Source organism: Saccopteryx leptura, chromosome 1, assembly GCF_036850995.1.
Source record: "Saccopteryx leptura isolate mSacLep1 chromosome 1, mSacLep1_pri_phased_curated, whole genome shotgun sequence".
Taxonomy (NCBI): domain Eukaryota; kingdom Metazoa; phylum Chordata; class Mammalia; order Chiroptera; family Emballonuridae; genus Saccopteryx; species Saccopteryx leptura.
In genome coordinates, this window is record NC_089503.1 from 193436190 (window position 1) to 193448510 (window position 12321).

Here is a 12321-nt window from a genome sequence, read left to right on the forward strand (position 1 = left end):
AACAGGGAGAGACAGACAGACTCCCGCATGCGCCCGACCGGGATCCACCCGGCATACCCACCAAGGGGCGACGCTCTGCCCACCAGGGGGCGATGCTCTGCCCATCCTGGGCGTCGCCATGTTGCGACCAGAGCCATTCCAGCGCCTGAGGCAGAGGCCACAGAGCCATCCCCAGCGCCCGGGCCATCTTTGCTCCAATGGAGCCTTGGCTGCGGGAGGGGAAGAGAGAGAGAGGAAGGCGCAGCGGAGGGGTGGAGAAGCAAATGGGCGCTTCTCCTGTGTGCCCTGGCCGGGAATCGAACCCGGGTCCTCCGCACGCTAGGCTGACGCTCTACCGCTGAGCCAACCGGCCAGGGCAAGCTTTTCCATAGTAGTGAGCTCACCCTTACATTTCTTAAATCCAGAGTTTGGCTTTATAATTTTTCTCCATGTAGGGGCCACCTACAGGTGAGGCGCGCGTAGTTCCTGTCTCCCGCCAGTGGTGTCTTGTGGAGTTGAGGTGCAGGGCAGTTATAGTTATTTATTAGATCATATTTCTCCTAGCAGGGCTGAGCTTAGCTCTGAATTGGCATGGCACTATATTTATTATGGGTTGTAAATTATAGCCACCATGACCCAAAGTGTAGGGGAACTTGGAGCTAATGGACGGGGTGGGAGAGGGCTGAGTGTTGAAGTGAGAATCCCAGTGTGAAGTTATGTCCTGCCACAAAGTGTTTCTTTAGGATCATGAGATTTTAAACCCAGAGATTTCAGAAATCTTGTCTGTAGTAAATACTATCACTGTTTCCACAAGCATTTCATATATCATACTTGTGTGTGACATAGAATTGGTCCCAGAGATTGTTCCCCTGTTGGCCCCTCCACCTGTGGAGCCTCCGACTGCAGACCCATCCCATTTTGAGAGGACTCTCCCATTCCTGGTGTGGGTCCTGGCCTTCAGGATCCCGCGCCCACCAGAACATAGCCCCTAACACTCCTGAACTCCCATTTGCCCCTCCCTTTTCTGGCCTTTGAGTACTTGTTGTTCCTGTTCTGCTGTGTTTTAGCTTTTACGTGGATTTATTTTGCCTATCACTGGGATTTTACACTCTTTTAGCTTAGACACCATACTGTATTCTGCCTGTTTTCCTGGCATTCCCCAACACAGCACCTGGCACTTGGAAAGAAGGGAGGGAAAAGGAACTGTGTGCTGGAACCTGCTGTGTGTCAGGACATGCTGGGTCTCACTGCAGTGGCCTTGTCCCCACTGCAGCCTTTCGAGCAAGGGTGTTCTGCTTACATACAGCAATCTCAGGAGGTTGGGGAACTTGCCCATGTTCGTTCATTCAGCAACTGCAGCAGATACTCAGTGAGCACCTGCTGGGTGCACAGTGATCTCTCTCAGAGGGTGGCGGGTTGCAGAGCAGATCTCTCCTGGGCTCACAGACCTCTGGGGCATCCGGAGCCTCTGAACCCTGGGATGTCTCACGTTTATGCACAGATGCGCACATGCCTATGCACATATGTGCCTGCATGCGTGCTTGGTCTGGAGAGAGAATCCATGGTGGTCAATCCAGGAAGTCAGAATAAGGTAAACACTGCTGGTGCAGTGAGGCTGTCAGTCACATTCTGGTCAGACAGAGTGGAGCCCTGTCGGAAAAGGGAGAAAAATAAACCCAAGTCAACAGGTTTCAGTTTGGTTAACTTAATAAAATTAATTTTTTTGTGTGGGGCTTTCTTCTGTGTCCATCTAGGTGGCTGTAAATGGAAAGCATACACTGCTCTATGCCCACAGGGTTAGCCCAGATAAAATAGACACGCTGGGCATTTACGGCAAAGTCAACGTTCACTCGGTTGGTTTCAGCTTCAGCTCGGTGAGTGCCCTTCTACATGTGGGGCCTTCCTTGATGTTTTCTGATGAAGTGGGAGGAAACATCTGGAATTAATACCTCCTTCTTAGTGTGTTAACTCTTGGAAGTAAATCTTTTAAACTGTCAGGATTCTATTTTTTTTCTGTGAACTGACTTTGTGTAAATTGGTCATTTAGCAGATTGACCTGTTTCTCTGAGGCTTATCTAAAAAATATTTTTTTTAGTTGTATAATCTAACCTTGCCTTCCTTGCCATTTAAAAAAATTATTTCATTTTCTTTCCTAATTTTTTTTTTTTTTGTATTTTTCTGAAGTTGGAAACGGGGAGGCAGTCAGACAGACTCCCGCATGTGCCCGACCAGGATCCACCAGCATGCCCACCAGGGGGGATATTCTGCCCATCTGGGGTGTTGCTCTGTTGTGACCAGAGCCATTCTAGCGCCTGAGGCAGAGGCCACAGAGCCGTCCTCAGCGCCCGGGCCACCTTTGCTCCAGTGGAGCCTTGGCTGCGGGAGGAGAAGAGAGAGACAGAGAGGAAGGAGAGGGGGAGGGGTGGAGAAGCAGATGGGCGCTTCTCCTGTGTGCCCTGGCTGGGAATCAAACCCGGGACTCCTGCACGCCAGCCCAACGCTCTACCACTGAGCCAACTGGCCAGGGCCAAAAATTATTTCATTTTTTATTCCCATCCCCCCTGCCAGCCTACCCTTTGGCAACCATCAGCTTGCTTTCTGTATCTATGGGTTGATGTATGTTTTGTTTTCTTAATTCTTTTGTTTTTATAGATTTCACATGTAAGTGAATGAAGTAATATATTTTTTCTTTCTTTCTGATGTTACACTTAAGCCCAATACCCTCTAGGTCCACTCATGCTGTTGCAAATGACAAGATTTCATTCTTTACTGCTGAGTAACATTTCATTGTATATATACATCGCATCTTTATCTGGTTGTCTATTGAAGGACACGGGGTTGTTTCCTTTCTTGGCTATTACTAGTCATGCTGCAATAAACATAGGATGAAGATAACTTTGAATTAGTGTTTTGGGTTTCTTAGGATAAATATCTAGAACAGGAATTGCTAGGACATATGGTGTTTCTATTTTTAATTTTTGAGGACTCTACACACTAGTTTTTCCATAGTGTCTGACAAATTTACAATGTCACCAACAGTGTATGAAGGTTCCCTTTTCTCCACATTCTCAACAATACTTGTCATTTGTGGATTTATTGAGGACAGCCATTCTGACAGGTGTGAGGTAATATGATATTGTGGTTTTCATTTGCATTTCCCTGAGAATTAATGATGAACATCTTTTTACATGTCTGCTGGCTATCTGTATGTCCTCTTTGGAGAAGTGTCTCTTCAGGCCCTCTATTTATCTTTAATTGGACTGTTTGTTCTTTTTGGTCTTGAGCTTCATGAGTTCCTTATATACATATTAAACCCTTATCAGGTGTATCATTTGCAAGTATTTTCTCCCAATAGGTAGGTTGCCTTTTCATTTTGTTGATGGTTTCCTTTGCTTAGCAAAAGCTTTAGCTTGGGCCCTGGCTGGGTGGTTCAGTGGAAAGAGCATTGTTCTAGGATGCTGAGGTCACAGGTTCCATTCCCGGTGAGGGTACATATGAGGAGCAACCAGTGAGTGCACAACTGAACGGAACAACTAAGAAGAACATGAGTTGATACTTTTCTCTTTCTCTCTCTCCCTCCCTCTCTCAAATCAATGGAAAATTAGTTCGATATAGTCCCATTAGTGTATTTTTTCTTTTGTTTCCCTTGCCCGAGGAGGCATATCCAAAAAGATATTACGAAGTGCAATGTCAAAGAGTTTACTGCCTATGTTTCCTTCTAGGAGGTTTATGGTTTCAGATCTTACCTTTAAGTCTTGAATCCATTTGAGTTTATTTTTGTGTATGGTGTAAGAAAGTAGACTTTGCATGTATCTGTCTAGTTTGTTCAACATTTATTGAATAGAATGTACCCCACTGTATACCTTTGCCTTCTTTGTCATAGATTAATTGACCATATAAGGGAGGATTGATTTCTGGGCTCTCTATTCCATTGCTTCATGTATCTGTTTTATGGCAATACCATGCTGTGTTGAGTACTATAGCCTTGTAGTACAATCTGATATCAGGGAGGCGTGGTACCTTCCACTTTGTTCTTTCTCAAGATTGCTGTGGTTATTCAATGTCTTTTGTGATTCCACATAAATTTAGGATTAGTTCTGAGAATGCCACAGAGATTGCACTGAATCTGTATACTGTTTTAGGTAATAAGGACATTTAAACAATATTAATGCTTCCAGTCCATGAATAAGGTATATATCCTTCCATTTATTGGTATCTCCTCCAGTTTCTTTCTTCAATGTCTTCTAGTTTTCAGAGTACCGGCCTTCACATCTTTGATTAAATTCATTCCTAGGTATTTTATGCTTTTTGATGCAATTGCAAATGGCCTCATTTTCTTAATTTCTCCTTCTGGTTGTTGATGTGTAGAAATGCAACTGGTGTCTGTAAATTGAGTTTGCGTTCTGCAATTTTGTTCTAATAAATTTTTGGTGGAGTCATTAGGTTTTTCTCTATATAGTATCAAGTTATCTTCAGATATTTAGATTTTTACCTCTTCCTTTCCAATTTGGATGTCTTTTATTTCTTTGTGTTGTCTGCTGTGGCTGGGACTTCCAGTTCTGTGTTGAATAAAAGTGATACTAGTGGGCATCCCTGTGTTCTTCCTGATTTTACAGGAAAAGCTTTCAGCTTTTCACTATTGGGTATATTAGCTTGCCATTGCCATGCGGAGATAGGTTCCTTCTCTACATGCTTTGTTGACAGTTTTTACCACAAAAGGATGTTGAATTATGTCAAATGCTTTTTCTGCATCTACTAAGATGATCATATGGTTTCTGTGCTTTATTTTGTTAATATGATGCATCACTTCATTTATTTATAGATATTGAATGAGCCTTACATCCTTGGGATGAATTCTACTTGGTCATTGTGTATAATCCTTTCAATATATGGTTGAATCCAGTTTGTTAATATTTTGTTGAAAATCTTTGCATCTGTGTTCATCAAAAATACTGGCATGTAATTTCCTTTTTCTTTTTTAATGTGTTTGTGGTATCATGGTAATGCTGGATTTGTAGAATGAGTTTAGAAGCTCTCCTTCCTCTGTTTTTCTGAAATAGCTTAACACAGATAAAGATATTAACTTTTATTTCACTGTTTGGTAGAATTTACCAGTGAAGCCATCAACTCATAGTTACTTCACTTTAGTTCTGCATTGATTGCTTCTTGTACGTGCCTTGACCAGAGCAAGCCAGGGACCTTTGGGCTCCAGCTGGCAAGCTCTGGGATCATGCCAGGGGTCCTCAAACTTTTTACACAGGAGGCCAGTTCACTGTCCCTCAGACTGTTGGAGGGCCACCACATACAGTGCTCCTCTGACTGACCACCAATGAAAGAGGTGCCCCTTCCGGAAGTGCGGCGGGGGCCGGATAAATGGCCTCAGGGTGACGCATGCAGCCCATGGGCCGTAGTTTGGGGACGCCTGATGTAGACTGTCCCCTGCGTAAGCCAGTGACCTGGCAGTGATGAGCCTGCGCTCAGAACCAGGAACCTTGGGGCTTCGACCCCACCATTCTGGGTCAACGCTTTATCCATTGCGCCACCACTGGTCAGGCAGTTCTTAGTTTCTATAATAAAATATGTTAAGTGCATTTGTGGAATATAATTTTCAAGCATATTTTTGTTTAATACCATTTATTATTATTATTTATTTATTTGTATTTTTCTGAAGTTGGAAATGGGGAGGCAGTCAGACTCCTGCATGCGCCTGACTGGGATCCACTTGGCATGCCCAGCAGGGGGCGATGCTCCGCCCATCTGGGGCGTCGCTCTGTTGCAACCAGAGCCATTCTAGCACCTGAGGCAGAGGCCACGGAGCCATCCTCAGCACCCGGACCAACTTTGCTCCAATGGAGCCCTGGCTGCGGGAGGGGAAGAGAGAGACAAAGAGGAAGGAGAGGGGGAGGGGTGGAGAAGCAGATGGGTGCTTCTCCTGTGTACCCTGGTCGGGAATTGAACCTGGGACTCCCACACACCAGGCCGATGCTCTACCACTGAGCCAACCGGCCAGGGCCTATTGTTATTTTTGATATGTCAAGCAGGTTATATTTTGAATTCTGATGGATGTTAAAAATTGTTATCTTTTCTTCAGGATATAAAAAGTACCCAAGCATCTACTCTGGAACTGACAGGGATAAGTAGAAAAAATGTAAGTATTAAATATTTTGATGAGCCATCAGTTTAAAAATGTTCATTTAGGTGCCATGTCAATCAGGTGGAAGGCAGGCTATTTTATATTTTCAATATGAAAACTGGATATTATTAAAACTGGATAATATTAATAGGCTGGAAGTAATCATATGAAAATTGAGGCAACTCCTGTGGTGCCAGGCACCCAGGAGTGACCAGGGTCCAGCAACCTGTGTAAAAAGAACTAATGTTGATGAGTACTGGCCAGAGGTACTGGACATGAACACTGCATTGGGAAATGAACTTCCACATGTACTTTCTCTTTTAGGAAAAAGTATGTACAACTTAAACATTAAGTTTTTGCTCTTATTAATGGGACAAGTGAAGTCTTACTGATTTCACATTAGTACCTCATAAAAAGAAATAATCTCAGCATTTGGGGATCACCCTAGTTAACAATTAAAATGTTTGAAGCATTTATGAAAAACTCAGACTCTCCTCCTGAGTCACCCTCTGTGACTCCATGCCATGCAATCATGAAGTTCTGGTGCCCAAGTGTCACCCCCAGGACCAAGCAGATACTATAGTCCCCCAGGCTCTGGCCTGGCTCGGTACTGTGTCTTACTCATAAAAAAGAAGTCTTCTCTTTCAGATGTCCTCATTTTGTCTTTCTAATAGGTACAGGATGCTGGCATGTCACAATTTGTAAGTATTTTTGCTTATGTAATATGTGGACATTTTATAAAATTGCCCAGGAAGCAAACAGCCTAAGTGTTGGAAGACAACTTCATTCATTCCGTACCTTATTGCAGAACTGTTTCCCTACAGCCTAGTAATAGAGGAGACACTGATACAATCGTACCCAGAACTGTCTACACCAAGAGCAAAGTTTCGACTGTCAGTCACACTTTGACTTGCAACAAAATACTACCTCTCAACTGTTTGTCAAAGGTTTGAAGAGCCCCAGATTTTCTTAATTCTTTGTGACAAATTTAAGTTTTAATCTTCTGGTAAATGTTACCTCTACCCTCAGTAGAAGCCCAAAGCAGCCACTTGACATTTTTATGCTGTCCTTGGACAATGATCAGTCACCCAGGCTTTATATAGGAGCCATCAATCTGTATTTCCCCAACTTCTCCCTTCAGGCAGAACAGGAGCAGGACTTCAGACCCCAAGCACAGGTCTTTCAGAGTAAGTTTCACTCATGAAGCGTATCAGGTCTCATTCCATGTCCTTTCATTTCATTGAGTGTTAGCTGTGAGCCAGGCTCAGTGATCACTGCTGGGGACCCATTTGAGACCACGGCACACACAGGCCATCCCTTCATGGGGTTTATAGTCATGGCCTTTATATGTTCCCCAGTGTCTAGACAGTTTTCCCAGATCCCATTTTGCAGGCTCCTACTGCTGACTGTTGTTTCTTTTCAGACTCTGCCATTTGTTGCGAGGTTGAACGCCTCATTGGGCCCTGGACGCACTGTTGTCATTAAAGGAGAAGTGAATAAAAATGCCAAAGGGTTGGTATCATTGAGTTAATAGTAATGGTGTCACATTACCCATGTGTGTCTCTTCTGCCTTACATGTGAAACAGTCTTGTGAGATAGAAGCAGGGCTAGTGTCAGTCCTCATTTGAAAGGTAAGAATATTAAAACAAGAGGACATTAGATTGCTAACAACTAGTTGGTGGCAGAACCAAGATTAAATTCTAATGTTCTGACTTGGGCTTTTTGTGCCTGGCAAGATGGTGGCAACTTTGTCCCCCTTCCTACCTTGTAGAAATCCAGGAGAGGCCTAGCAGATCTTGTCACTTTTGTTGGGGCTCTTCTTGTCATGTGACTTATAAAATTTCTGCTTCAAGAACCTCTGGAGATGTTCAGACATCTGAAAGCTAGAAATTAGAGGTATTTTCTAGAAAGAACTGCACTTCCAAGAACAGACATGTATTAGAAGAATCCCTGCCTGCCTGACCAGGCAGTGGCGCAATGGATAGAGCGTCGGACTGGGATGCAGAGGACCCAGGTTCGAGACCCTGAGGTTGCCAGCTTGAGCGCAGGCTCATCTGGTTTGAGCAAAAAGCCCACCAGCTTGAACCTAAGGTCGCTGGCTCCAGCAAGGGGTTACTCGGTCTGCTGAAGGCCCGCGATCAAGGCACATATGAGAAAGCAATCAATGAACAACTAAGGTGTTGCAACGCGCAATGAAAAACTAATGATTGATGTTTCTCATCTCTCTCCATTCCTGTCTGTCTGTCATTCCTGTCTGTCTGTCCCTGTCTATCCCTCTCTGACTCACTCTCTGTCTCTGTAAAAAAAAAAAATTTAAATGTAGAAGAATCCCTGCCTGAGGGGACCCCACTCCTGCAGCCTGGAGTCACTGAGTTTCTTCTTCTGACTTTTCAGTTTCCTCTCTGCCAGATAGATCTGTACCTTCCTTCAACATTGACTTTAAGTTTTTTAAAATCTTTATTTTGCAAATAATTGCTGTGGAATGCAAACTTGGAATTTAAAGTTTCACCTTTCTGTGTTCCTGTGTCTATGTGAATACTTAAGTTTTGTGTAGTTACAATCAGCTCAGTTCTGTTTAACATTTCAGAAAGTGCACTACTCTTTTCTACTTGGTTGTTTTTCTTTTTCTTTTAAAAGCTTTAACGTTGATCTACTATCAGGAAAATCCAAGGATATTGCTCTCCACTTGAACCCACGCCTGAATAGTAAAGCATTTGTAAGAAATTCTTTTCTTCAGGAGTCCTGGGGAGAAGAAGAGAGGAATATTACTTGCTTCCCATTTAGTCCTGGGATGTACTTTGAGGTAAGATGATATTTTTTGAAATTGGGATAGGAAAAAGAATATTGGGAGCAGGGGTAAGATAAGATGGTTCATGCAAATCAAGTTCTACTGTGGAGATTTGTGTGTGTGGGGGGGTTGGTTTTTTTTTTTGTATTTTTCTGAAGTTGGAAACGGGAGGCAGTCAGACAGACCCCCGCATGCGCCCGACTAGGATCCACCCGGCATGCCCACCAGGGGGCGTTGCTGTTGCAACCAGAGCCATTCTAGCACCTGAGGCAGAGGCCATGGAGCCATCCTCAGCGCCTGGGCCAACTTTGCTCCAATGGAGCCTTGGCTGCGGGAGGGGAAGAGAGAGACTGAGAGAAAGGAGAGGGGGAGGGGTGGAGAAGCAGATGGGCGCTTCTCCTGTGTGCCCTGGCTGGGAATCGAACCCGGGACTCCTGCACGCCAGGCCGACGCTCTACTACTGAGCCAACCGGTCAGGGCCTTGTGTGTGTTTTTTATTTCAAGATTGTGCCTTGACCAGGCAAGCCAAGGGTTTTGAATTGGCCTTCCCAGTCAATGCTTTATCCGCTGTGCCACCACATGTAGGGCTGGAGTGCTCCTTTTGTAATGGAGACTGTCAGTGCAAATGGCAAAGCCAGTAAAGTATGAGAGTATTTGCACTGGAATTGTTGGACAGTGGTTGTCATGTTGAATTCTACTATGTACTCTATAGTAGTTAATAGGAATTTTAACAGGAACCTTGTCTCAGTTCTGGAGTAATTATGTTTAATACCCAGTGAATGTGAAGACACAGGAACCATAAAACTGCATGCACTATCATCTTCATGTTGGATCAGCTTTAGGGGGCAGTCCTTTCTTCCAAGAGTTAGTCCTGTTTGTTTATATTCAAGTGATATGTTTAGACCATTGGAACTGGAAGGCATGTAATCTTAAGTTCTCTATTATGAAAACAAACCTTTCCCAAAATGCTTCTGGAATGTCAAGCAGAGAATGAAATCTCCTTGGCATCTGGATGCTGGGTTGTTGGCTAAATTCATTCATTAACTTAGGCGACTCACTGCCTCACGTGGCATTTTGGGGTCATTGATTTGGGTCATGCTTCTGCAACATTTTAAAGTCTTATGCTTTGGAACATCTGAGTTCTAGAGGAATCATCAAAACTAACATTTAAAAGCATAAACATCAAGGCTGAATAGAAGGCAATTTGACATAAATATTATTACTAAGTTTCAATCTAACGCAGTGCTCTGCTATGTGGAGAAACAGATGTGAGCTAATCACAGAAGTCGTGGATATTGGTTTAGAACTGAGAAGGATATGGAAAGTTTAAGGTCAAGTTGGGTTTTCCAGATTTAAGGGATTATTTAAACAAGTCACTGGAGGAGGGAATGGTAGCATAAAATTTGTCGACTTGGCAGGAGGGAAACAGGGAATGCTCCAGAAATAAGTAGATTCTGTGGTTGGGGACAAGAAGCTAAGGGACATAAATGGTTTTTTTTTTTAACCTGAGCCCCAAGTTTTGAACTGTAATAAAATATAAAAGGACAGTGATAATACTTTTTAAATAACATCTTGTCCTTTTGTTAGTTTTCTACTTCAGAAAGTTATCCTTGTGGTGGATCATTTTTGTCAATTTTCTGGAGTGATGGATTTTTTCTCAGTTACTTCAAAGTTTTGCCTTTTTAATGTGCTTTCACTGAGATTTTCAGATCTTTTCACCATGACATTACTTTGTTTTCAGTGTCTTCTGTTCCTTGCCATTTCAGATTTACTTATTAATATCTTTGTTTTGTAATTTCACCTGTGAGCTCTTTTTATCAGTTCTCAGGATCTGTCCTGTAAGAAAGTTTAGATGGTTGTGAGGCATTTTGTTGTTCCATGTTTCTTCCAGGTTACATACTTTTATTCTGTTTTGTGATAGTATGTCCACCTGGGCACATGCCATTTTTCTTCCATTTGTTTGCCATGCAGTGGCTTTGCACCTGCTCTAATACAACTGGTTCCTTCCCTTTGTGTCTAATGCCAACTTGTTTTCCTTTATGAGGGCATCAGGCTGTGCTTAGTGGTCTGAAATTTTCAGTGCACCTTATCAAAGGTCCCATCTGCCTGATTGAAACTGGCATGTACAGCATCGTTACGGATCTTTTCCCCAATTGTCTTTGTAGCCCCAGAGCCTTCATTTCTGTCAGTTCTAGTACCTGTGGAATTTCCCAGAAGCCATTTGTACCAGTCCCACCAAGAACAGACACTCAGTTTGCTTTGCAGATAAAAGATTTTGTGTGTCAGCCTGGCCTTTGGGGATATCAGGTTAGTGGGAAGGCTGTGCTCCTCCTCTCTGGTCTTTGAAAGCCATGATGGAGGCAAGGAACACGGGACAATGTGCAGGCTCATCAGATGGGCCAGAATGGCATTGGGATGTCATATCAAAACAGGAGATATAAGTGTAAAAGTGATTTACAAGAATAGTAGTTTCTTTTGTTTTTACACTGTTTTGAGTTTTGGGCAGAGGACTTTGAAGGGCAAATACCAGTGATGACTCTGAACTGAATCTCTGCCAGAATGTGAATTGCTCCACAAAGCCAGAGACCGCTGAGCTTTGAAGAGCTTTAAGAAACAGATGGAGGCCCAGGTGTGCTGACCTGGGATAGGAATCAGGGCGACCAAGCAACGGTACAGTCCCCAGCAGTTTCCCTGAACTTCTGACATTCTCACTGACTGGCTTATGATTCTAAAGCTTAAGGCAGAAAAATAAGGATCCAAGTCCCTTGGTTCCCAGCCTCGGGGTTGGAATCAACTCCTCTGTGAATGAAAGTCAGCTATCAGCAGTTTTCGGAGGCCCAAGATGGCAGCAGCAAAGGACAATGCTGAAATTGCCCCCTCCCATGAGCAAACACAAAAAGTTACTCCTGTGAGACAACTGAGGGCTGACTGACAGCTTCTGACCAACAAACAAGAGAAAGATACCAATTAGAGAAGGCTAGGAAAATGTGGGACCATCCAGTTCCTCTGCACTAGAGGAACTGTGAACGTCATTATGTCCCCTTCCATTCCGTAAGGCAGTGCATTGGCCTACCTGCAGGAGCACCATACCACATTCTCAGCTAAATTGCCTAGAGCAGTAAGATGTAACAGCCAGTAAATATCAACTTACCCAATATTGAAGCACCTAAATGTACAAAGCAATTGTTAGTGGACATAAAAGGAGAAATTCATAGTAATACAATAATAGTAGGAAGTTGTAATATCCCACTCACATGGATAGAATCATCTAGACCGAAAATAAGTGAGGGAATAATAGCCTTAAATGTCACATTAGAGCAAATAAAAATAGACATTAATAGTACATTCCAACCCAAAACTACAGCATTCAAATGTACATGGAACATTCTTCAGGTTGGGTCACATATCATGCTTCAAAATA

General features: G+C 43.3%; 1 protein-coding gene across 2 annotated transcripts in view; it reads left to right on the top strand.

The window, feature by feature from the left end:
- Positions 1-12321, top strand: part of LGALS8 (galectin 8) — a 64756-nt gene that overhangs the window by 8866 nt on the left and 43569 nt on the right. For both annotated transcript variants that reach the window (XM_066383705.1, XM_066383703.1), the window contains exons 5-10: positions 1734-1853; positions 6071-6127; positions 6787-6813; positions 6937-7059; positions 7536-7624; positions 8750-8915. In XM_066383705.1, coding sequence (XP_066239802.1) covers positions 1734-1853; positions 6071-6127; positions 6787-6813; positions 6937-7059; positions 7536-7624; positions 8750-8915 — 582 coding nt within the window. The remainder of the gene's footprint in view (positions 1-1733; positions 1854-6070; positions 6128-6786; positions 6814-6936; positions 7060-7535; positions 7625-8749; positions 8916-12321) is intronic.